The 23,305-nt window shown below is 28.2% G+C and overlaps 2 protein-coding genes across 2 annotated transcripts; one reads left to right on the top strand and one right to left on the bottom strand.

The window, feature by feature from the left end:
• Positions 1 to 329: 329 nt before the first annotated feature.
• Positions 330 to 1,662, bottom strand: LOC107162700 (zinc finger MYM-type protein 1-like). The gene is made up of 4 exons (XM_089226325.1): positions 1,592 to 1,662; positions 1,421 to 1,498; positions 396 to 1,133; positions 330 to 345 (listed from the first exon to the last, which is right to left on the bottom strand). Exons 1-4 carry the CDS (start codon positions 1,660 to 1,662, stop codon positions 330 to 332), a joined length of 903 nt encoding a protein of 300 aa, XP_089082451.1.
• Positions 1,663 to 13,514: 11,852 nt separating this feature from the next.
• LOC149059826 (uncharacterized) lies at positions 13,515 to 16,689 on the top strand. Its single transcript, XM_089226319.1, has 6 exons — positions 13,515 to 13,644; positions 14,056 to 14,136; positions 14,223 to 14,665; positions 15,077 to 15,340; positions 15,415 to 16,222; positions 16,541 to 16,689. The coding sequence occupies exons 1-6, from the start codon at positions 13,515 to 13,517 to the stop codon at positions 16,687 to 16,689; spliced, it is 1,875 nt and encodes a 624-aa protein (XP_089082445.1).
• Positions 16,690 to 23,305: the final 6,616 nt, after the last annotated feature.

Here is a 23,305-nt window from a genome sequence, read left to right as displayed (position 1 = left end):
CGGAAAGATTTTTCAATGTGGATTTTACTTTAAGTAAGTTCCAACGATGAGTAGATGAGGAAAAAAATGTATAAATACTTTGAATAAAATTAAAAAATATATTAGCTTCCTTACAGCAACTTGCTGCACATGACCTTACTAAATTGAGGGAATGTGCTGAACATGGTACAAAGTCAGCCAATGGGGAAACTTCTTTAATTCTAGCCTGGAGACCCGAGTAAATACCAGACATATTCTTTGCATTATCGTCTGATTGACCCCTCAAATATGAAATATCAATATTATATTTTTTTAAGATAGAAAACACAGTATCAGCCATGCACTGAGATTTATGTCCAACATTTCCTAAAAAACATAAAAATCTTTCTACAGGTAAACCTTTGTTGTTTACATACCTTAGTATAAAAGATAGTTGATCAACATGTGCAATATCTGGAGTTGAATCTATAACAATGGAGAAATATTGCACATTAATGACTTCTTTAACTATTTGATTTTGAACCTTAGTCGCCATTAACTTGATAAATTGTTTATATGTTGAATGAGACAAGTAAGAAGTATAACCTTTCCCAGGATTACCATAGTTCGACAAATGATTAGCCAAAAAAGGACCAAATTCTGCAATCATTTCAAGACACATCAAAAAATTACCATTGTGCAGCGAACCAATATTCTCCTTGTCACCTCTAAAAGGTAAACCTCGACTAGATAGCGATTTGACAACAGCACAAACTCTTGTGAGCACATTTTTCCAATATATTTTTTCTGTTTTTAATTGAAATGTAAGCACTTCATTAACATTGTTCAATTCAGAAGATCTATTTTTCATTTTTACCACACATGTTTTATGTGAAAGTGAATTTTCATGTTTGTCTATTGATTTTGGCCTTTTCCAATCCAAGAAACCATTTTTTGAAAATGCAGAAGTATTATTAAATAAATAGCAAGGAACACAAAAAACTGAACCCTTAGATTGTGAATAAACTAGATATTTTCTTGGACATTTCTTACCATTGACTAAAACTGTTTCAAAAAAACTTTTATTTACATAGCGGTTGATATTTCTGAATGAACCTCTAAGAACTGACTGGTATATTCGTTTAGATTGACTAAAACTAGAATCTAAATTTTGGCTAAATCCATTTTGACATATGTAATCAATAGTACATGAATTTATTTTCTATTCAGCTGGATCTGACCTACAAATGATAATAAAACAATAATCTAATTATAGATGAGTAATTTAACATTTGAATACAAATTACATGTTCTAATGTACTATTATTAAGATGATAAAGGCTTTAAAATAATATAGTACGATATATTCTATATATCTATAGATCAAATAATATAAGTACCTACCTATTCTGTATAACTGTATAAGTATAAAATTAAAAATAAAACATTATAAAATACATACCCTGGTATTTCTAACACTCCGGAGTCATTAATATCATGTTCTTCACTTGTAACAACAGCTTCAACTGAGGAAGGCTCACTATAATCAAATTCAACAGTAAATTATAATTTATAATTACTATTATTATAATCTATTATATATTTATATCACAAAACATAAACGAAAACTTACTTTATATTGTGATCAACATTGTCCAAGCTACCATGGTTCTCACTATGCTCTTCTCTTTTAAGTTTAAACATGGTATTTATTTTGTTTGTTTTTTTTATAACTTCATTAAGTTTTTCCTTCTTTTTTTTTTTGCCTCCTTACGATTGCAGGCACCACTAGCTTTGACTCTTTTTAGCGCCATTAAAGTATAATTTCAACTAAAAATTGTTATGACACAATTAAACTTACCTAGTCTTACTTATTAATTATTATTTACCTACTTGCTACTATGGCTAAATTACTGCATTCAATTCATATGTATAATGTATAAATATATAAACATATAAATATATCCAATAATTGTATGCAGATTTACAATGTAATTTAAGTGAACCTAAACTGTGTAATTGTAGTGTACCTACCTTAACTGGCACAACCTTATAATACCTATCAATTATAAAGTTGAAAGTTTTAATACTATTATAAATAATATAATAATAATAATAATATTTTATTTTATATAACAATTCAAAAAACAGTAAACTCTTATTTCTATTATATTAGTTAACTTATAGAGATTTAAATTATGTAGGTACATAGTATGTAGGTAATAGTCACTGGCATAATATAGAGTTTAGCAAGTTGTATGATATGAAATGACACAAATGTATTTTAGTAGGTAAGACGTAAGTAAATACTACAATATACAATTGCAACAACTTCTGAATCGTATATATTAAATATTATAATTTATAATAAACTAAATCAACTTACCTTATAATAAATTAGAATAAAATTCAAAGTATCAATTCAAACTGTCAAACATATACGGAAACATATACTCGTACTTGCACAATAATAATAAAAGTATAGAACGATTTGCTTCATATGGTGACAAAATAAAATAAAATAAATTATCAATAGGTATCTTTATTCAGCAGTCAACATTCAACAACACAAAGTTATTATTATCTACAATCTACATTTAAACATTTTACATATTTCTTAGAAGCCGATCAATCGTCGACTATTGTTAAAAATAGTTTTATTTTGATAATTCCCACAATCGACAATCCTGATTTGTCAATACGAGCCAACGCAATTATACTATACGCCTAGTTTTACAGTTTACTAGTAAAAATACTACACTATACTACCATACTACCACTATATGAATCACCATATTTTTTATTAATTAAATATGCATTAACTAAAAAACTATTCTTTACGGATGAATGTTAGATTCTCTTACTTTTATTATTTTGTTTTTGGTCCTCTATTAAGTCACTTTATTTACTTGTTTTTTCTGGTAAATAATTTATGATAAATAATTTGTTTAAGATGCTGTGAGAATGAACGTACAATATACAAAAGTTCCAGATCAAAAAATTGATGCCCCACTACGGGTTTGGTTGGATCATTCAAAATTCAGAATCAAAGACAAAGAAGAGAAAAAAAATAGCTCATCAAACAACTGTTCTTAAATTGTTGTTTAATAAATAAATGTTATCACTTTATTGAACCTAAAACAATTTTTTTTTTTCAATAAAAAGTATACGTTTGATTTGTCTTTAAAAAAGTACAATAGTAAAACGTGCTTGATTTAATTAAATTATAAGATTATCAGAATCGCATGGCAAAACTTAATGTGAATGTTATAGACCAACGTTATCAGAATTTATTTAAAAAATATTATGGGAATGATAAATGATAAATGTTATAAAAACATTTTAAAAATAATGTTAAGTGAACCTTACTTTTGTGGCCAAATAATTATGACAGAAGATTATAGAAACGTTGAATACTTATATACATATTAAAATAGAACTTTCTCATAAGGTAATTATTCTATTAACAACATTCCTACAATTTTGTATGAACATAACATTGCGGTCTGGTATAGGCATAAGGTATTTCAATATTTATTAGTTTTTTAAAATTGTGGTCGATAAATAGTTTTTTGCTCAATCAAAAATCTTAGAAGTTATTACAAGATTCCTCATAAGTAAATATAATAACAAAAATAAAAATAAAGTATATTGTAAATCCACAATACTATTTTATGAGCGCCTAATTAGTAAGAATTTTGACCAAACTCGTCAAAATCGCAGAAATTTGCAATTGAAAAAATTTGTAAAAAAAATTTCAATTTGTAAAATTGTAACTAAGATTTGTAAATTCAATACAATAGTTTCCCCATAAAATTCCCTAACCACAACACCAAAAATAGTCAAGTGAAAATTTAAATTAATTTTTGTGAGCATTATTTGAAGTTTATTTTTGTTTACATTGAATGTTTACTAGATTTTAAAATAACAAAAAGGTAATAACAGTGGCGTACGCAGGATTTTTCAATGGGGGGGGAGGGCTTGAAAATTAATTACTATTTTATTTTTATTATTTCCATTCTAATAATTGTAGACGTTAAGGTGAGGTATTTGAAAATGTTTGTACAACTTTAACTTCTCAACTTTTCTAGTAGAAAAAATGCTCTAATCATAAACCTCGATAGGGGTTTTTGGAAGCAAATTGGATTTAGTTTGAAATTTGAGGGGTCAAAATTGAATATTCTCAGTATTTTTTAAAACAATCGGGAAAACAAAATGAAATGAAAAATTGTTTAGTAACCTTGATTTTTTTTTCTAAAAATGTCAAAAAAAAATTATTCGTTCGGTCAAAAAGCTTTAAAATGTAATACAACTAATACAAGGTTTTATTATACCTATAGTTATCTGAAAATATTAACGACACATATTATAGGCACGATTAGTTTTTATAAGCATTTATAGTTCAATTTTTGACAAAACCAGAAAAATTAATTAATTGTAGATTAAAATTTATAAAATATTAAATTTGTATAGCTAAGACTTGAAAATTAAATACAGGTCATTCTTACAAGTTGTTCATACTTTTATCAAAAAATTACTAATTTTTTTAGGAAAATTGGTATGCAAATCAATGATTTTTTAAAAATGAATTTATTCTGGTAAGACGTTTATTAATTTTCGTCTTGCTTACTATAGCTGACGACAGTTGAAGTTTGATACATTTTTTTAAGTAATACTTATGAGGGCAATGGGGGGGGGGGGCTTCAGCCCGTTAGCCCCCCATCTGCGGACGCCACTGGGTAATAAGAAAATACGAGAAATACGAGTATTACGCATAACTACTAGTATTTAATTTTTTTTTGTGGAAATCAAACAAAATAATAACTGTAGATAGACTTAATTTTCATCAAATGTTTATAATTATAAAATTATTTTTCTATTTCCATACAAGATAATTCTTTCAAAGAGCTATACTACAGCAATAAATACCTAGAAATTTTTATTTTTTCTGGGTTAAAAAGTTTATCGATATAAAACAACATTCTTTATAGATTGTTGTAATAGGAGTTCAAAAATATTTTAAATACATTAGTACAATGTTTGTTTAATACAGTCTTAACTTTTTAAAAAAATTCAATAAAATCATGAGAATTTTAAAATTATTTTATAAATTGAGAAATTGTATAATGATTAATTTTTATAGCAAAGGCTTAAAAATTGTATAACGTTTCTCATTTATTAATGTTCTTACCGAAATAAAAAAAATTTAGTTAATGAATCTGCCTTGTAAGAATATGAGATGCTCATTATTTTACTTATTTTTATAATACGGACAAATATTATTTTAGGTAGTTTCAAGTATTTTATTTTAGAGGTAACACGGAACTCTGTATAGGCAATTTAGCTACATAACTGTCGCAAGTGAATTTTTGTCGGTATCTTATAATTTTACAATAACGTTTTATTACTTTCAGTTTAATTGTTGTAGATACCATTTTAATAATTAATAATAATTATTTATGGCATGGTATGTGCATGCGTATTCATAAAAAATACTTAGTAATATTTAAGAACTTAATAATATTATAATTGCGTGAGTGCCGGAGCTGTTCAACTATTATTACATAATTTTATAATATTATATTATAATTTATAATTTGTTTTGTACCTACATCTCAAACTTTCTTCATAACGATGTTATATTGTAACTCGTTAATCTCTGTTACATATAAAAAATTAATTGCTAAGATTACAGTTTTTATTCGGCCGCCCAATGACCATAATAATAATATTATATTCCATTCGATTATGTGGCGATACGTTACGAAAGATTCGTTGTAGCTGAGTTCGATATTTTTTTTTTTTATTATCATAACGCTAAATTAACGTAACATCATTTAATTTGATTATTATAAGTTACGTGATTTTTATACTCACAAATATGATTTTATAAATTAAATAAATACACTTATACCCTATTATATACAGCGCTCAAAGTGTGGGTATAGTGCGCCCCAAGACCAACTCTGGTTGAACCCCAGTCTTACCTAATATCATATTAATCGATTCGTACATAACTGTACAAAATATTCCCTTCTATAAACAAAAACATACGCTACTAACCCTTTAGAAGACGTCACACGGGCATTTGTTTTCTCCACGATTCACGAGCTTACAAACGTACAACTTGGAAAATTTTACGTTCACAGTAATACGTTTTATTCTGCAATTTCTAAAATTAGATTGAACTCACATCTTGTAAAATTTAAAGACAATAATATTATACAGGACGTCTCGAAGGGTTTTATTGATATTATAATTTTTTAAATATGTTATGACCATTTTAAAACTGTGTGTTTTATTTAAGATTCTGAGCGGAGCGATGAATGTATTGATTTTACCATGATGTGTGTTTTTATTTTTTTTTGGTGTCTGTGATCACGTTTTGGGGCAGTAAAAATGCTTCGATTTTTGACTTCAGTACCTCGTTCGATCAGAAAGTGAATCTAGTTGGTACTTTGGGGAGGGGGGGTTTAAGTGAACAATTCTTAATACTTATCTAAATAATCGAGAAAAACAAACTAAAAATTAAGGGAAAAACGGGAAATTTTACGCACACTCATTTTTCGACAAAATCGATTTTGGTTTTTGATGTAACTTTAAAAAAAATGACCATTGATACATGAAATATTCACTGAATGTGAATAGAAAAATATAGAAAAATATATATAATTGTTTCGGACACCTCGGTGTACCGCAGATAAAAGCACCCACCAAGTTTCGTCCCTCCAGTGTCCGACGACAGTTCGTCTGGCAATACCTATGCCGCTAACCAGACAGTTGACCAACAATAGTGACACCTTTTTTTTACTGTTATAATAACTGTTTATTGAATAATTTTTGGAAAAAACAAATTATTACCTAATCTGTTGATTAAAAAACGTTATATAATTGGTTTTATAATCTACAATCACCAGTTTTTGAAGATACCTAAATATGATTAATAAAGAAATTATCGTGAGTGTAGCGTTTGGTGCTGTGGGGTTGGTGGTGATCGTATGTGATAAACGGAAAATTGGTACGGTTATTGTGTTTTGAACAAAAGAAATGAAATAGGCGGAATATTGGTACTATAAAATATTTTATTTTCAGTGGTTCAAAAAATTAAATTAAAATAAATATATGTTCACAATTAATAGTAATATGATAGTCAAAAAATGTGTCCGAAATTTAATAATTCATAATAATTCAAAATTAAATATAAATTCATAATAGTTCACAATAATTCACAATAGTTTATAATAGTTCAAAATTAAATACAAATTCACAATAGTTTCCCTCTGGTATTTAAAAAAATTTCCATTGTAATTTCATTATTTACGTAACTGGTAATAGTTTCATGAAGTTTATATTGAAGTTAAGCATATTTTTTATCTTTTTTTCGACATTTTAAATTATTAAATTGTTCATGCCTTATACTTTCAATTCGCATCGTAGATTCATCTTGTTGATTCATCTTTGTATTTCATAGTTTAAGAAACCCTGGTTTTTAACGACCGTACCAATATTCCACGTTAAAAACAAGCGTACCAATTTTCCGACAATCATCGTATGTATGTGGAAAATGTTTGGAATACTCATGAGAACAGAAGATTTGGCGGTAAACAAATTATAAATATATCGAATATGTTCACATGTAGTATTTATAAGCACTGTGATAATGCAATAATTATTATAATTTACCGATGACGACTAGAGAAAGAAGCGATATATTATACATCAGAAGGAAAACGGGTACGTATAGTCAAAGAATCATTCTACATACGTAATCGAGACGATATAATTCCATGATTGATATATTATAATTTATAAGTATTATAAGTGATTTCGAATCCTCCACCAGTTATCGCGGTAAAATGTGTTATCAACTGACCTGCAGTGGTGCTGAAATCCTAAAAATCTAGTAGGGCGAAAAATATTTCAAGAGGTCCAATATCTTAAAATCGAAAAAAATGGCGTATCGTAGAGAGAGAAGTGGTCAATATGAAGCGACCCTATCCTAAATTTTAAAAGTCTTTTGAGCCTTAACATAGGTTTCGGTGCCACTATACGACAGACAATCTATTACTGCACAAGATAATATTTTTGTATTGGAACATTATATCTTGGAGCAATTTCTTGTGTTATGACGTCATCACTTGCATACTCCGAAATCTGAAATATTAACAAAGTAGATATTATAGGTACATATAGTATGTCGTTATGTAAAGCATTTTATTATTTATGGAATACGTAAAAATCGTGTTAAAAATATCTATGTATACCTACATTTGCATAAAAATGTATTTTTTTTTCTAATTTATCTACACAAAAATGATAAAAATTATGTTTTATTGTTTAATTTGTGAATTAATAATGTGCTCCTCCCTGGATTAAAAAAGAGCTTCAACGTGGAGACAAAAAATATATGCCAAACTATTATACATTATAACATATAATATATATATATATATATATAGTATATATAATATACTATATATATACTACTACTATACAGGGTGATTCTTTTATCAAACAACACTCATTATTTCAAAGACTATCTAGTTCTATATTTTTTAAATATTTTCACCCTTATATTTATCAGGTTAACCATTATCAACTTTTGATTTTCAAATGACAACCTATACTTAAAATTTGATAAACTAAAAAGGCTATTTTTTCAATGAATTTTCACGTTTAAATTTTCATTTTTCGTCAATCCGTTTACAAGATATAGCCCCCCAAAGTTGGGTGGTTTTGGGTGGTATTTGTGTGTTATAGGTGTATGTTAGGTGGTATTTACACACAAACATCATATAAGTGTTGTTTGATAAAAGAATCATCCTGTATAATGTAGTATATATATATACTATATTATTATATATATTATATACTATATTATTATGTATATTATGTATATTTTATTTTATTTTATAATACATAACAGAGACAGGTATAATAATTTACAAAGAAACAGAGAAAGAGAAAAATAACATTTATACCTATACATGAGTTAAAGAGAAGGATACATGAAAATTTTTAAGTGTGATTTATCGTACGACTGTGAAAATCATACAATTTTACAATATATAATGCTGTATTTTAGAAAATATAACTTGCTTATTATCATTTAAAATCCAACCGATTTTAAATTGTTTTTTATCAATATTATAAATAAATATCTCTACGGTTTTCGAATTTTTATTTTAAATCAAGAAATTATTTTATTTTATAAAATTACGTACAATTTACTGTTCGATAATACCTCCGCATTTAAAAGGTGTGATCAGGGAATTAAGTGTGTACTATAAGATCAATTTTCGTGACAAAACACTCCCTCAATGTTTGTACCAAAAGCCATTAAGTTTCGTAGTGTATGCAATCCTGAAAAACAGAAAAAATTACGAACGAACCATCAACAAGATTATAGAATATTTGAAATAATTATTTAATGTATATATTTAAATGTAAGTATACATAATTACTAATATTTTTTACGCTAATGATACCTTTAAGGCTGGCATCAGAAAGCTTATTGATTTTAATCATTGTTCCACCATTACGATGTTAATGGGTTCAAAAGATATACAAAATGTTATGTTTCCATTAAATATGAATCCAAGTGATATAAGCTCTACTAATGAGTAATGATCATCGACAGCAGAGAGATTTCAATGTACTTGCTTGGGTGTAAATCTTTTAAAGTTTTCGTACGATTTGTTGATTAATATATTTTTTTTTTTCAATTAATAGTAATATGAAATTTAGTTTTCCGTCGGTTTATGAATTACGTAATACAATTCGATGTTCGATAGTACCTCCACAATTAAAAGGTGTGATCAAGGAATTAATTGTGCACAATAAGATAAATTATCGTGACAAAAAACTCTCGATGTCTGTTCCAATATCAATTAACTTTCTTAGTTTATGCGATCCTCGACAAGATACGGATATACCACCAACAACAATAGAGGGGCGTTCAGATAGACTATGTTATTTCACTGTGACAATATTATAATTTTAAACTCGCATTCTTTAATTTTAGGCTGATATGCCGCCGGAAATTAAAAAGTTGAAGGATCTGGTGGCTATGGTAAATTAACTTATTCCATACACAAAATTTCAGCATGAACTTATATCGAATCCTCCGACAACAAGAAGCCAAAATGAATGTATGCATTGACGCTCTGGAAGTATTCTACAAGTATGTTTATTTACGATATTTACTATTTTTCTTCCTTTTTCGTTCATAACATTTATATGAAATTATTTAATTCCAGCTATGAACAACCGTGTGCTTAGTCTTAGTGCAACAAAATACTACCTATGACTGTATTCTACCTAATAACAAAACTTCAATATATAGTATTGCATACTAATGTCCAAGTTTTTGCATAGTAGTTAATTGGTATTTTCAAAACTTACTAGGCATATGTTACATCCACATAGTGAAATCACTAATTTTATGTACTGGATTAATAAATTAAAAGGTGTGTTCAGGAATTTAAGTGTGTACTATAAGATCAATTTTCGTGACAAAAAACTCTCAATGTTTGTACCAAAAGCCATTAAGTTTCGTAGTGTATGTAATCCTGAAAAAATTACGAATAAATTTATTATGCTGAAAAAAAATTGGTTTGCAGGTATTTCACCTAAATATTATAAGATATTGTATTATAATATTACATACAAACAAACCACATTCAAATCTAAAATCATAAATGTTTCTAACTATATTTAAAAATGTTCTAACATCCAGGTATCAACTATCAATGTTCAGAAAATTATAACATTTGACTAGAATTATTCAAATAATATTATGAAAAAAACAATTAACAATGACAACAAAATATTATAAACTGTTTATTAAATAATTTATGGCAAAAACTAATTATTATTATTATTATTATTAGTTACTTAAAAAACGTCTCGGTAGACTGCTGTGATATATTACTATATTAGTATATAATCTACAATCAGCAGTTTTTGTACGTTATTTAAGATACATAAATATGCATAAATCAGTCGGATTAGCGGGAATCTCCACATATTTATGGAAACAATCAAAAAATGTGCATGTCTAAAGAAACAAACCATAAAAGGTAATAATCCAAATACTACACGTTCCACACGTCGTCGTTTACCTACCTACTTTTTTATAATAAATGTTTATTATTGCTATTTTGAAGAATATGAATAAAATATAATAAGTATTATTAAAAGTTATATAATATATACGCCATCACCGCTTACAATCGATTTTCGTATATGAAACGATTTATATCATAATACGAACGTTGAATTTTGAAAGTTTTTTATGAATATTTAATGTTTTACAAATAATTATTTTTTTAAATAAATTATCATGTATATAATATAAAGAAATTTACAATTTTTATTGGTAAATTAATATTTTAACAAATATAATTAATGTTTTAAGTGTCCAATTTATATTATTAATTAAATAAAAATTTCAATAAATTAATTTTATGGTTAATTGGATAAATAATAATTATTTTCTAATCTTCCAGTTTGATATATCCCAACAAAAACACTTCGTCGACTCCGTGTAAAAAATTGCTAAGTAAAAAAAAACTAGTCATCTATAAGACTTAAACATTATAAAGCTGTGATATCAAGAATAAATGCTAAGTAAATTACATTTTAAATTAATTGATTCTATATTTCTATCTCAATCATTTATTTACTTGGCTAGAATTTATTTTCTTTATAAATTAATAACTAAGACTTTTTTCTAAAACAAATTTAGTATCATTTGTCAATTTGTCATGGATATTTTTTAAATAGTCCAGTTATGAATAGACATGTTTATTTGTCGAAATATATAAATTCTAGCCAAGTAAATAAATGATTGAGATAGAAATATAGAATCAATTAATTTAAAATTTGATTTACTTAGCATTTATTCTTGATATCACAGCTTTATAATGTTTAAATCTTATAGATGACTAGTTTTTTTTTACTTAGCAATTTTTTACACGGAGTCGACGAAGTGTTTTTGTTGGGATATCAGTAGTTTTTTTATAACATATTTTTATGTACTGGCATGTAATATGTAATTTTTTATGTTTTTATTAATTTATTTTATTATTATGTTTGTTTATTTAATACACTCTAATTTTTTTTTAAATCATATTCAATTTTTTTTTTAATCATATTCAATTTTTTTTCCATTATTATAATATGTACATTTTTACCCCCTCGAGGCCATCGTTCAAAATGTATTGCAGTGTAATTACATCGTAGCCATTTATTTATTATCTTAATTAAACATTCATCCATACACAATGTATTTGTCTTTTTTTTTCTCAATAATTTCTCCTTTTTCGTAACTTCTGTTTATATGTTTTAGAAACCATTTTAGAAATAAAGAATCACAAATTATAATATAAATAAATAATATAGTAGTATAGCTGGTAGTATGGCCTACTAAAATTACAACAAATAAAATGAGATGACAAATAAAACGTAGTTTTTCTACCGGCACGGCGGCGGCTATACGCATCTACATCGAACGTCGCCAAAAATATGAATGTCATGACAAAATAATTTTAATTAAAAATTTTTTATTTTTTCATGATGAATGTCGATAACAGAAATTACGAATACGATAAGCAAAGACGCGGGCAACGACGGGAACCGCAAGTCCGCGAGTCGCAACCGCTGCCCAGTGTACGACCGCGACGAAAATGTATATGGAATAGCAAGGCCGTATCTAGAAATTTTTTTTTTTTTGGGGGGGGGGGTCCAAAACATATTAATTGTAATTTTATTGAATTTACATTTTGACTTTTGAAATTTGGTTTAAAATTAGGCAGAAAACGATTTAAACTTCTTTTATCTATCTATACTATTATATAAAATTGTAAGGGTTTTTCTTAGACCGCGCTAACCGAGAAAACTACTGAACCGATTTGGTTGAAATTTTTTTTGGCTGAAACCCGACACTCCGCTGAAGGTTATAGTAACACTTTTGTCAATAAAAAAAAAGTATAAAGTTCATACAAAATCAAAAACAGAATCAAAGTAGTGGCGCCCTCTTTCGGCCAAAAAATATACTAAATATTTTTAGTTGTTACGGTTCTATAGGTTGCAGATCCAAAGAGGATGAGTTGTTCTTATATAAAATGGAAACATATGGTAAACTTATCGTATGACATATAGTTACTATTGGTTACTGATAGGACAAGGTTATTATGAAAGAATATTTTATGAAAATCCACCCGAAATGTAGGAAATCTGTATGTCAAAAATACAACAGTGGCGCCATCTGTCTAGAAAAAAACAAACTAAATTATAAAAAATTTAGTTTATTGTTGCAGATTAAAATAATAATAAGCAGTGTATTATATAGTGGTTGCTATTGGTTTATCGGGCATGTTTGTATATTATAATATTACTAGCCGGGTCGGCCACGCGTTGCTGTGGCTAAAGTTTTTGTAATATTACATTATAGTAAACAATCTAAGAGAACATCAGTCACTGGCATAATTTGTACTTAGTTTTTTTACCTTTTTTTCTTACCCAAATTTTGAGTAAGTGGCCAATTCATTATCATGCCGAGAGCGCAAAGAGCACGCATTAGCAGAAGAACTTCCAATGCATCTCGAATGTATAACAGAAGGCAACAAAATAACACACCAGAACGTTCTCAAACACGTGCTCAGGAGCAACGTAACGCTTTGAGTATGAAATCAGCGTTTAATTATCAATCCGAGATTGATTATTTAAATATTAAAGCGCTTCAAATTGGACGAATGACTATATTATGTCCTAAGTGCCATGCAAAAAAATGGAAAGATGAAACCCATGGACTTTGCTGCGCTGACGGTAAAGTTGTTTTACACCAATTTGAGGATCTTCCAGACCTAATTAAAAGTTTAATTGACAATTCTTACCCTCTATCAAAACATTTCTTTGATAATTCTAGACGGTATAACACTCTGTTTCAAATGACATCGTTTGGAGCAAACGAAATAAGTGAAGGGAACTTCATGCCCTCTTTTAAAATTCAGGGTCAAGTGCATCATTTAATAGGTAGTTTATTACCCGAAATTGGAAATAATGCTAAATTTTTACAAATATATTTTATGTCAGAGTCGGATCAAATATCTATTCGAACAAATATGATTCCAAATATGAAAAGAGGTCTCATTGAATCATTGCAAACAGTTTTGCGTGAAAATAATCACCTCATACAGAGCTTTAGATCTAATCTGGAGTCGAGGTCTTTTGATGAGTAAACTTTAAGTTAATTATTCAAGATGAACACAGAGGTCAATATAATGTACCTACCATCGATGAAGTAGCTGTATTATTAGTTAATGAAGATAAAGGTCCCAGAGATATAGTTCTGCACGGTCGGAGTGGACAATTGAGTCGAGTTTCCGAATTGAATAAATCTTATGATGCACTGCAATATCCATTGATGTATACTAGAGGCGAAGACGGTTATCACATTAATAAATTACAGGAAAATAACCAAAATCGAACCAAAACTGTATCCTGCATGCAATTTTATTCTTATAGGTTTATGGTTAGAGAAACAAGTCTAAATCATCTACATTATTACAAAACATTATTCAGCCAATTCGCCGTAGATATGATGGCAAAATTGATTTCTGAAAGACTACACTTTATTCGTAACCATCAAAAACAACTACGTGCGGATGATTATGTTCACCTCCGAGATGCTGTTAACAATGATGCAAATATTAATGCTAATAACGTTGGGCAACAAGTAATTCTTCCTTCCTCTTTTACTGGCTCCCCACGTTACATGCATGAAAAAAATCAGGATGCCATGACTTATGTTCGTAAATTTGGCCGTCCAGATTTATTTATTACTTTTACATGCAACCCGGAATGGCCGGAAATAAAAAATGAATTATTTCAAGATCAAAAGTCGTTTGATAGACACGATATAATCTCTAGAGTTTTTCATCTCAAACTAAAAAAGTTTATGCATGTATTAAAAAATAAATATATTTTCGGAGATGTAAATTGTTATGTTTACAGTGTTGAATGGCAAAAACGAGGTTTGCCACCCTGCCACATTCTTTTGTGGTTACAAACGAAAATTCAGCCAGATTAAATTGATAAAATTATTTCTGCCGAGATACCAAACAAAGACAGAGATCCTATACTTTATGAAATAGTTTGCAAGAATATGATTCATGGCCCATGCGGCGAGTTAAATATTAGATCGCCATGTATGAATATTGGAAAATGTAGTAAGAAATACCCTCACAAATTGGTCAAGGATACTCAAACTGGAGATGATGGTTATCCGACTTACCGACGGAGATCACCAGATGATGGAGGTTATACTGCAATATTAAAAGTTCGTGGTAAAACAGAAATCGTGGTTGACAACCGTTGGGTTGTACCGTATTGTCCAGTGCTATCTAGGTGCTTTAATGCGCATATTAACGTAGAATACTGTCATACGGTTAGGTTTACATATGTAAATATATTAATAAAGGATCAGATAGAGCTACTTTTTCTGTTAATCGTGAAAACGATGAGATTACAAATTTTTTGAATGGTCGATACATATGTACTTCTGAAGCGTTTTGGAGAATTTTCAATTTTGAAATCCATGATAGAGATCCGACAGTTCAGCACTTGGCTGTTCATCTAGAAAATGGACAGCGTGTTTTCTTTAATGATAATAATCTTCATCAAGTTATTGAAAATCCAAGAAAAATGACACTAACTGCATTTTTTGAACTGTGTTCACATGATGATTTTGCGAAAACACTGTTCTATCATGAAGTTCTTTCTTATTACACCTGGGATAATAGCAGAGGCTGGTTAAAGAGAAGACGGGGAAAAGATGTTCCAGGTTGGCCAGGAATAAAAATGGACACTGCCATTGGTAGAATTTACACGATTCACCCAAATCAAAGTGAGTGCTTCCATTTAAGATTGTTACTAAATTATGTACAAGGTCCTACTTCATTTGAAAGCTTGAAGGCCTTTGATGGAGTCATTCACGCGACTTTTAAAGCTTCCTGTTTTGCTCTTGGGCTTTTAGAAAATGACGAGCAATGGAAAAATACTCTAGCGGAGGCAACTCTTTCAGAAAGTCCTTCAAAATTAAGAGAATTATTCGCAATAATCATAGTTTTCTGCCAACCGTCTGAACCTCAATCTTTGTGGGAACAGTTCAGAAATGATTTTTGTGAAGATATTCTTCTTACAGAGCGCACTCGATTAAATGACTTGCAATTTACTTTTTCTGATGAAATATTTAATAAAGGTTTGATTGAAATAGAAGATAAAGTTGTTTTTCTGTCTGAAAAATATTTAACTGAATTTGGAATGAACTCACCTGTTCGAAATGAAAATGCATCTGATCCTTTTGAATTCTCAATTTTGCGTTCTTACTATAATAACCGATTACAAGAATTTGTAGAAATCAATTTACCAAAATTAGTAAATGATCAAAAATATGCTTTTAATGTTATTACAGAAAGCGTAATGAATCATCAAGGAAGAGTTTTTTTTTTAGATGCTCCGGGTGGTACAGGAAAAACATTCCTAATTAATTTGTTGTTGGCTCAAATTAGAACCTCAGGTAAAGTTGCATTAGCAGTAGCTTCATCTGGTATAGCAGCAACTCTCCTTAGTGGCGGCAGAACTGCTCACTCGACTTTAACCGCTTCACTTTTTTTTTACTTAGCTTCGCGCCACTACCGTCGCGCTGGATATAATGTAAAATTGTAAACCCCTTCCTACCTCATGGTCATTCCTTTTTATAAATAGATTGAAAAATTAAAATGTTGTCCCCCCCTTGAGAATTGTACTATGGGCGCCCTTGGACTCAGAACTTACGATATTTAAGTATAAAATGTCATACATTTCGAATTCATAAAAGTTAAATATGTTCATATACCAAGCCTTTTCTACTAGCTATAGGTAGTGTTTATATCATAATACGAACGTTGCATTTGAAATTTTTTTATAACTAATTAATGTTTTTCAAATCTTTTTTTTTTCATAATAATATTATACAGATCATAATTTATTTAAAAAAATAATTATTCGTAAAACATTAAATATTCATAAAATACTTTCAAAATTCAACGTTTGTATTATGATATAAACATGGCTATAGCTAGTAGAAAAGGCTTGGTATATAAATATATTTAACATTGATATCTATTGTGTTAAATTATTTCACCCTTTGAGTTATAAGTATTTAAAGTTTAGATTGGCAGAGTGGAGTGGTATGGGGTTACCCCCGTATAATTTTTTAATAAAAAACGTTGTTTTTTTAACATGAAACTCTGTAAAAAAATATTTTCAAAAACATTGATACTTTTTGAAATAATGAGTGTTCAATGATAAAAGAATCATCCGCTATACAATTGGGGTGCAACCCGTATACGCTTCCTTGCATTGCACTCTGGTAACAGTTAATAAAATCATAAATTATGATTTGGCTAAAGTATATGGCCCTTGGTTGGCGGACTTTGCTGAGGATCTCCGGATTATTATGAAAGAAAATAAAAGACAATGTGTATTATACTGAGAGATATGATGTATTTAATAAATTGGACTATAATATGTGATAGGTACTATATAGATGTCGAGTGAACTTTGAGTTCTGGAATCACTGAAATGGATCTGTTGAATTTTAATTTAATGATAAATCGTTTCATATACGAAAATCAATTCTGAGCGCTAAATCTTATATAATATATAACTTTTAATAATACTTATAAGTTATAATGTATCAATCATGGATTCATTTCGTCTCGATTACTTATGTAGAATGATTCTTTGATTTTATGTACCCGTGTGCCTTCAGATGACTTTAATATAACGATTCTTTCTCTAGTCGCCATCTGTAAATTATAATAATTATTGCATTATCACAGTGCTTATAAATATTACATGTGAACATATTCGATATATTTATAATTTGTTTACCGCAAAATCTTCTGTTTTCAAGCGTAATGCAAATATTTTCCACATACAACTAATAATTGCTTTATTAATCATATTTAGGTATCTTCAAAAACTGGTGATTGTAGATTATAAAACGTTTTTAAAGAACTGATTTAGTAATAATTTGTTTTTGCCATAAATTATTTAATAACAATTTAGTATTTTGTTGTCATGGATAATTTTATATATAATATAAAATAATCATTATGTTTATTATTAAGTTGTTTTAATTTTTACCAAGGACTATTGAAAACTATAATATAGTCAACTGATTCCGATAAGATTACATCGTAATGTGGTAACTTTTGTTCGACTTAAATATTGTAGGATTATATTGATCTCTCGTTGGGTGGCCTTTAATTTTTTTGAAACTTCAATTTTAATTTCACGGTAAGAATTTTCATAATTTTCATTTAGTCATCACCTACAGAACAAGATTGAAACATTTATTTCGAGTACATTTACACTATATAGATAATACGTTTGAGTACATACAATCTTTAAAAGATATATGCTTTATCGTTTATAAAACTAAATTTTTCAACAATCGCCCAGATTTGTATTTAACATTTTTCATTATCAACACTAATAGACTTTTGAAGAGTATTTTCAGTTGAATAGTTGAAAATGATAGTTTTGGTTCTAAAAGTTCCTATATACAAACGGGATTTTAAAAATATACTGTTGTATAAATATACATAATATATACGTCATACTGTTGTATGCAATTCCGCCATGACTAAATTAGATAAATCTGCACCCCACGACTGTAATTAATGGCCAAACATATTAAGAAACTATATGGATATTTTGTTCAAAATTGGATACAATAATTGATTGAACTAGGTATTGAATTCAAGATAAAAGCTATATCATTTTTCTTTAAAAAAGTTACTTATAACCGTTTAAAATTCAATGGAAACACACCTGCAATATATGGAATGTTATTAATATTATCAGCGATCAGAAATCAGAAATCATGTGTTCCTTTTAGCTTTAACGGACTCGATAAGGTGTAATTGCACTTATTTCAGCCGAAATATATGTAGATAACGACTTAACATATCATATATTTTAATTTTATTATTATTGTAGTAATCATAGATAATATTATCAATGGTATAATATTAGTCGATCGGGTGTATCCTTCGACCATATAAGCTTATATGGTCGAAGGGTGAATCAGTATTGCATACACTGAACGCCGTGTAACACAATTGCAATAATGTACTATATTATTGTATTAAAATATTTGTGACAGTACGTAACACTGTAACAGTAAACAGTGGTATTTTGCTGTCTCCGTCTTACCAGTGCGTAATATAGCAAATTTACGCTCAGCAGAACACTTGTAGCTTCTTTAGTTTAAAATTACAGTGAATCGACCTATTATGTAACTTGATGGTTATAAGAACATTATCTATGTTTGTACGTTGGTTTTTACGATAGTTCAATTTTTAAGTGTTGCTAAAAAATAATTTAATTTTCATCTCAGTGAAATTTAGTTTTTTAGTACATATTATTATAAAACTATAAACAAAAAACTTGTCAATAAATGATAGTATGTAAATTATAGTCAAAACAGTGATAAATTAAATTACTACTCTATTGTAGAGAATATAGTAAATATTTAAGTCCACTTTGAGTGCACAAATAGGAGGTGTCGTAAAAGCAATGTATGTTATTACAGAAAAAAAAACTTCAATGTTGTAATTTAACATTTCTTTGTGGTACTTTAAGGAATCAAAAATAAATTTCTGATAGTTCCATAAGCGTACAGAAAAACAAAACAAAATAGGGAAAATCTGAGATTGTTAAACAAAGGTTAGGTTAAGGCCTATCCTAATTAAACAGCGTTCTTTATATACGATAATTTTGATAGGTACATTCGAGGTTTACATTCGTAAAATTTTGAACTATAAACGCTTATTAAAAAAAATCGTGACTTACGATTTTTAATTTTTTTTAGCTACAATAAGAACAACTCATAAGGAACCTTGTATTAAATTTTCAAGTCTTTTTGGTCGTCCAAAATCTTTTTACCGACACTTCAAAATAAAATTCTCAAAAAAGTCGAAAATTTCAGTGGTCTATAAATAACTCAAAAAAATCGATTTTTTTGAAAAATGTTTACTTTTAACCTGTATAATGCACCAAGGATCTTCACTTTTACATCGGAAACCACACCCAAACTTTGAAATCGAAGCATTATTTCGACTAGTTATGCTGTACACAGACACAAAAACAAAAAAAAACAAAAAAAAAACACACATCATTGTAAAATCAATATATTCTTCAATTCGTTCAGAATCTAAAATTCATAAAAAAAATTTCTATTTGTAAAATTGTAACTAAGATTTGTAAATTCAATACAATAGTTTCCCTATAAAATTCTCTACCCACAACACCAAAAATAGTCAAGTGAAAATTTAAATTAATTTTTGTGAGCATTATTTGAAGTTTATTTTTGTTTACATTGAATGTTTACTGGATTTTAAAATAACAAAAAGGTAATAACAGTGGCGTACGCAGGATTTTTCAATGCGGGGGGGGGGGGGGGGGGCTTGAAAATTAATTACTATTTCATTTTTATTTTGTCCATTCTAATAATTGTAGACGTTTAGGTGAAGTATTTGAAAATGTTTGTACAACTTTAACTTCACAACTTTTCTAGTAGAAAAAATGCTCTAATCATAAACCTCGATAGGGGTTTTTGGAAGCAAATTGGATTTAGTTTGAAATTTGAGAGGTCAAAATTGAATATTCTCAGTATTTTTTAAAACAATCGGGAAAACAAAAAGAAATGAAAAATTGTTTAGTAACCTTGATTTTTTTTTTCTAAAAATGTCAATAAAAAATTATTCGTTCGGTCATAAAGCTTTAAAATGTAATATAACTAATACAATGTTTTATTATATCTAGTTATCTAAAAATATTAACGACACATATAGGCACGATTAGTAGGCACAATGTTGTAATTTAACATTTCTTTGTGGTACTTTGAGGTATCAAAAATAAATTTCTGATAGTTCCATAAGCGTACAGAAAAACAAAACAAAATAGGAAAAATCTGAGATTGTTAAACAAAGGTTAGGTTAAGGCCTATCCTAATTAAGCAGCGTTCTTTATATACGATAATTTTGATCTATTTATATACCAGACAACAATTTCATAAGTTTGATGTTTTGATAAAGTTATATTTTAACTTATCTTGAAATATTTTAAACGTAAGCTTAGATCATTATTTTAAGAACATTCCATGATAATTATTATATCATCAATGATTTGATTACTTTAAGAAAATGTTATTACCATAACATTGGGTATTTAATTTCATAATAAGGTTCTGAAAATATTTTGAATTCAAAATTAGTAAAACATAATAATTATAAAATTACACTAATTTTATACATGTAATATTATTAATTAAACATCTACTTGCCTTTCTGATAATGTTATTTTTAAAAAGTTTAAAGAAAATTATGATTTTTATGTTTTACCAACATAATATTATCAACATTCGGAAAACTAACGATTTAAAATTTGTATGAATGTCGGAATATATTTAATCATATAATATTAAAAAAATAAATATATTTTATAAGTACGTACCTACCTACTTGATATATAGCTAGATTATCATATATAAATAATAGGGTATGTGTAAAGTGCACCCAAATTACCATTTTTTGTTAACAACGTCCAAATTTTTATCTATATTAAAAAGGTATAACTTATACTTTACTCCGTTTGTAAAATATACTAAACTTTTTCAATTACATCACAGACATTTTATTTTTGTCCAAAACATATAGTATTTATAAAATATCAACACGTTATCAAATAACTATTGCAATGTAGGGTACGACAACTAACGATTATTACTTATCACTAAATCCGGCATAGGTTTGCTAGAACCCATCGAATCCGTATAAATCAGTGGAGTCAACACGATGGTCACGATGGCCATGTCACAGCGCAAAAAGTGCTTGAAGATAATTTCAAATTTTAAATTAATATCCACCTGAAATATAGGCTCAATCATCATAAAAGGCAACTTTAACCATTAACTTATGCAAGTTAATTCATTCTCACTTACTCTTGCTTTTGTACAATTTCATACAAATATTTTTATGTTTATAAAAAAAGATATTCAAATAGAAATGTATATTACACTAAATAGAGTAAAATATAAATGAGCCCTTAAGATACAAAAATTTGAAAACCAAAAAAAAAAAAAACGCGAAAAATTACAAAATGTAATTAATAAATATAATAGTAGTCAAACTCTAATTAATGCATATCGAATATGTATCAATAACGTGTTATTAAATTGTATTTGTCCTAATATTGTTATTTTTAAAATTATATATTTTATTTTCATTTTTATTGTATTAATTATACTTTAAGGCTGTAATGAACTAAGTATAAATTAGAGATTGTCATTTTTTTTAAATTATAGCTATTCATTTTTAAAATTTCGGGGTCGCGGGGGGGAAGAGCACCCTCAAGAGGTGAGTGACCTAACAAGTAATTTGAAACTGATTTAACACAAATGACTCATGTCTTTAAACTCAAGGGACCCCCGGCTCCGGTCGCCGGACTCGATGGCCAGATAAAGTAAAATAAGTATGAGTGATAAACGCAACGTTGCGCTCATGCGTAAAAAACATAAAATTGCTAACTTCCAAAGCCCATAACTTCGAAACTAAGTCCGACCGACAAATTCTGATTGCACCATCGTTCTTAAATAGTTAATATAAGTATGTTCCAATAAAAAAAAATCGAAAATTGTGAGGGGGGTGGTAAAGTGCATTTAAACCATATTATTATATAATAACTAATAAGACGTATTAAGTACTATTATCATCGATAATCGGCATACTTCGATTTTCGGCTACGAGCGCGTTAGTCCTAGATCCTAGAACACTAGTAACTAGTACAGTCTGTCATGGTTAGGCTTTGCCGCTTTGGTTACGCAGTGTAAGTGAATTTTCAATCGCCATCCATTGTTATCGGGTATTCAGACAATTCAGTGTTATAATTTTGCGTTCAAGATTTAAGTATTACGAACATTGAACATAAATCACACTGCAAACATTAAGCTACAATTTCAAAAAAGCATAGGTACTTGGTAAGTAAAAAGTACTATAAATATTTCGAGTATTATATTTTATTCGCCCAATCCCAGCTACTTATGTCCTATAGGGAGGTATGTATTTTACAGCAAATACAAGCATTTTTATACAATATGTAACATGTCCATACAGTTTATATGATTATATACATTTGTATGGGCAATACCATTTTTTTATAACAATATAAATTGTGTAAAATATTTATCCGAATTAGGTACTTATTTAGTACCTACCTATTGCAATTTGTGAAT

This window comes from Diuraphis noxia, unplaced genomic scaffold, assembly GCF_037042655.1.
Source record: "Diuraphis noxia isolate RWA-SAM2 unplaced genomic scaffold, SU_Dnox_SAM2 contig0001, whole genome shotgun sequence".
Lineage (NCBI taxonomy): Eukaryota > Metazoa > Arthropoda > Insecta > Hemiptera > Aphididae > Diuraphis > Diuraphis noxia.
This window is presented reverse-complemented; position numbering and strand designations above follow the sequence as displayed.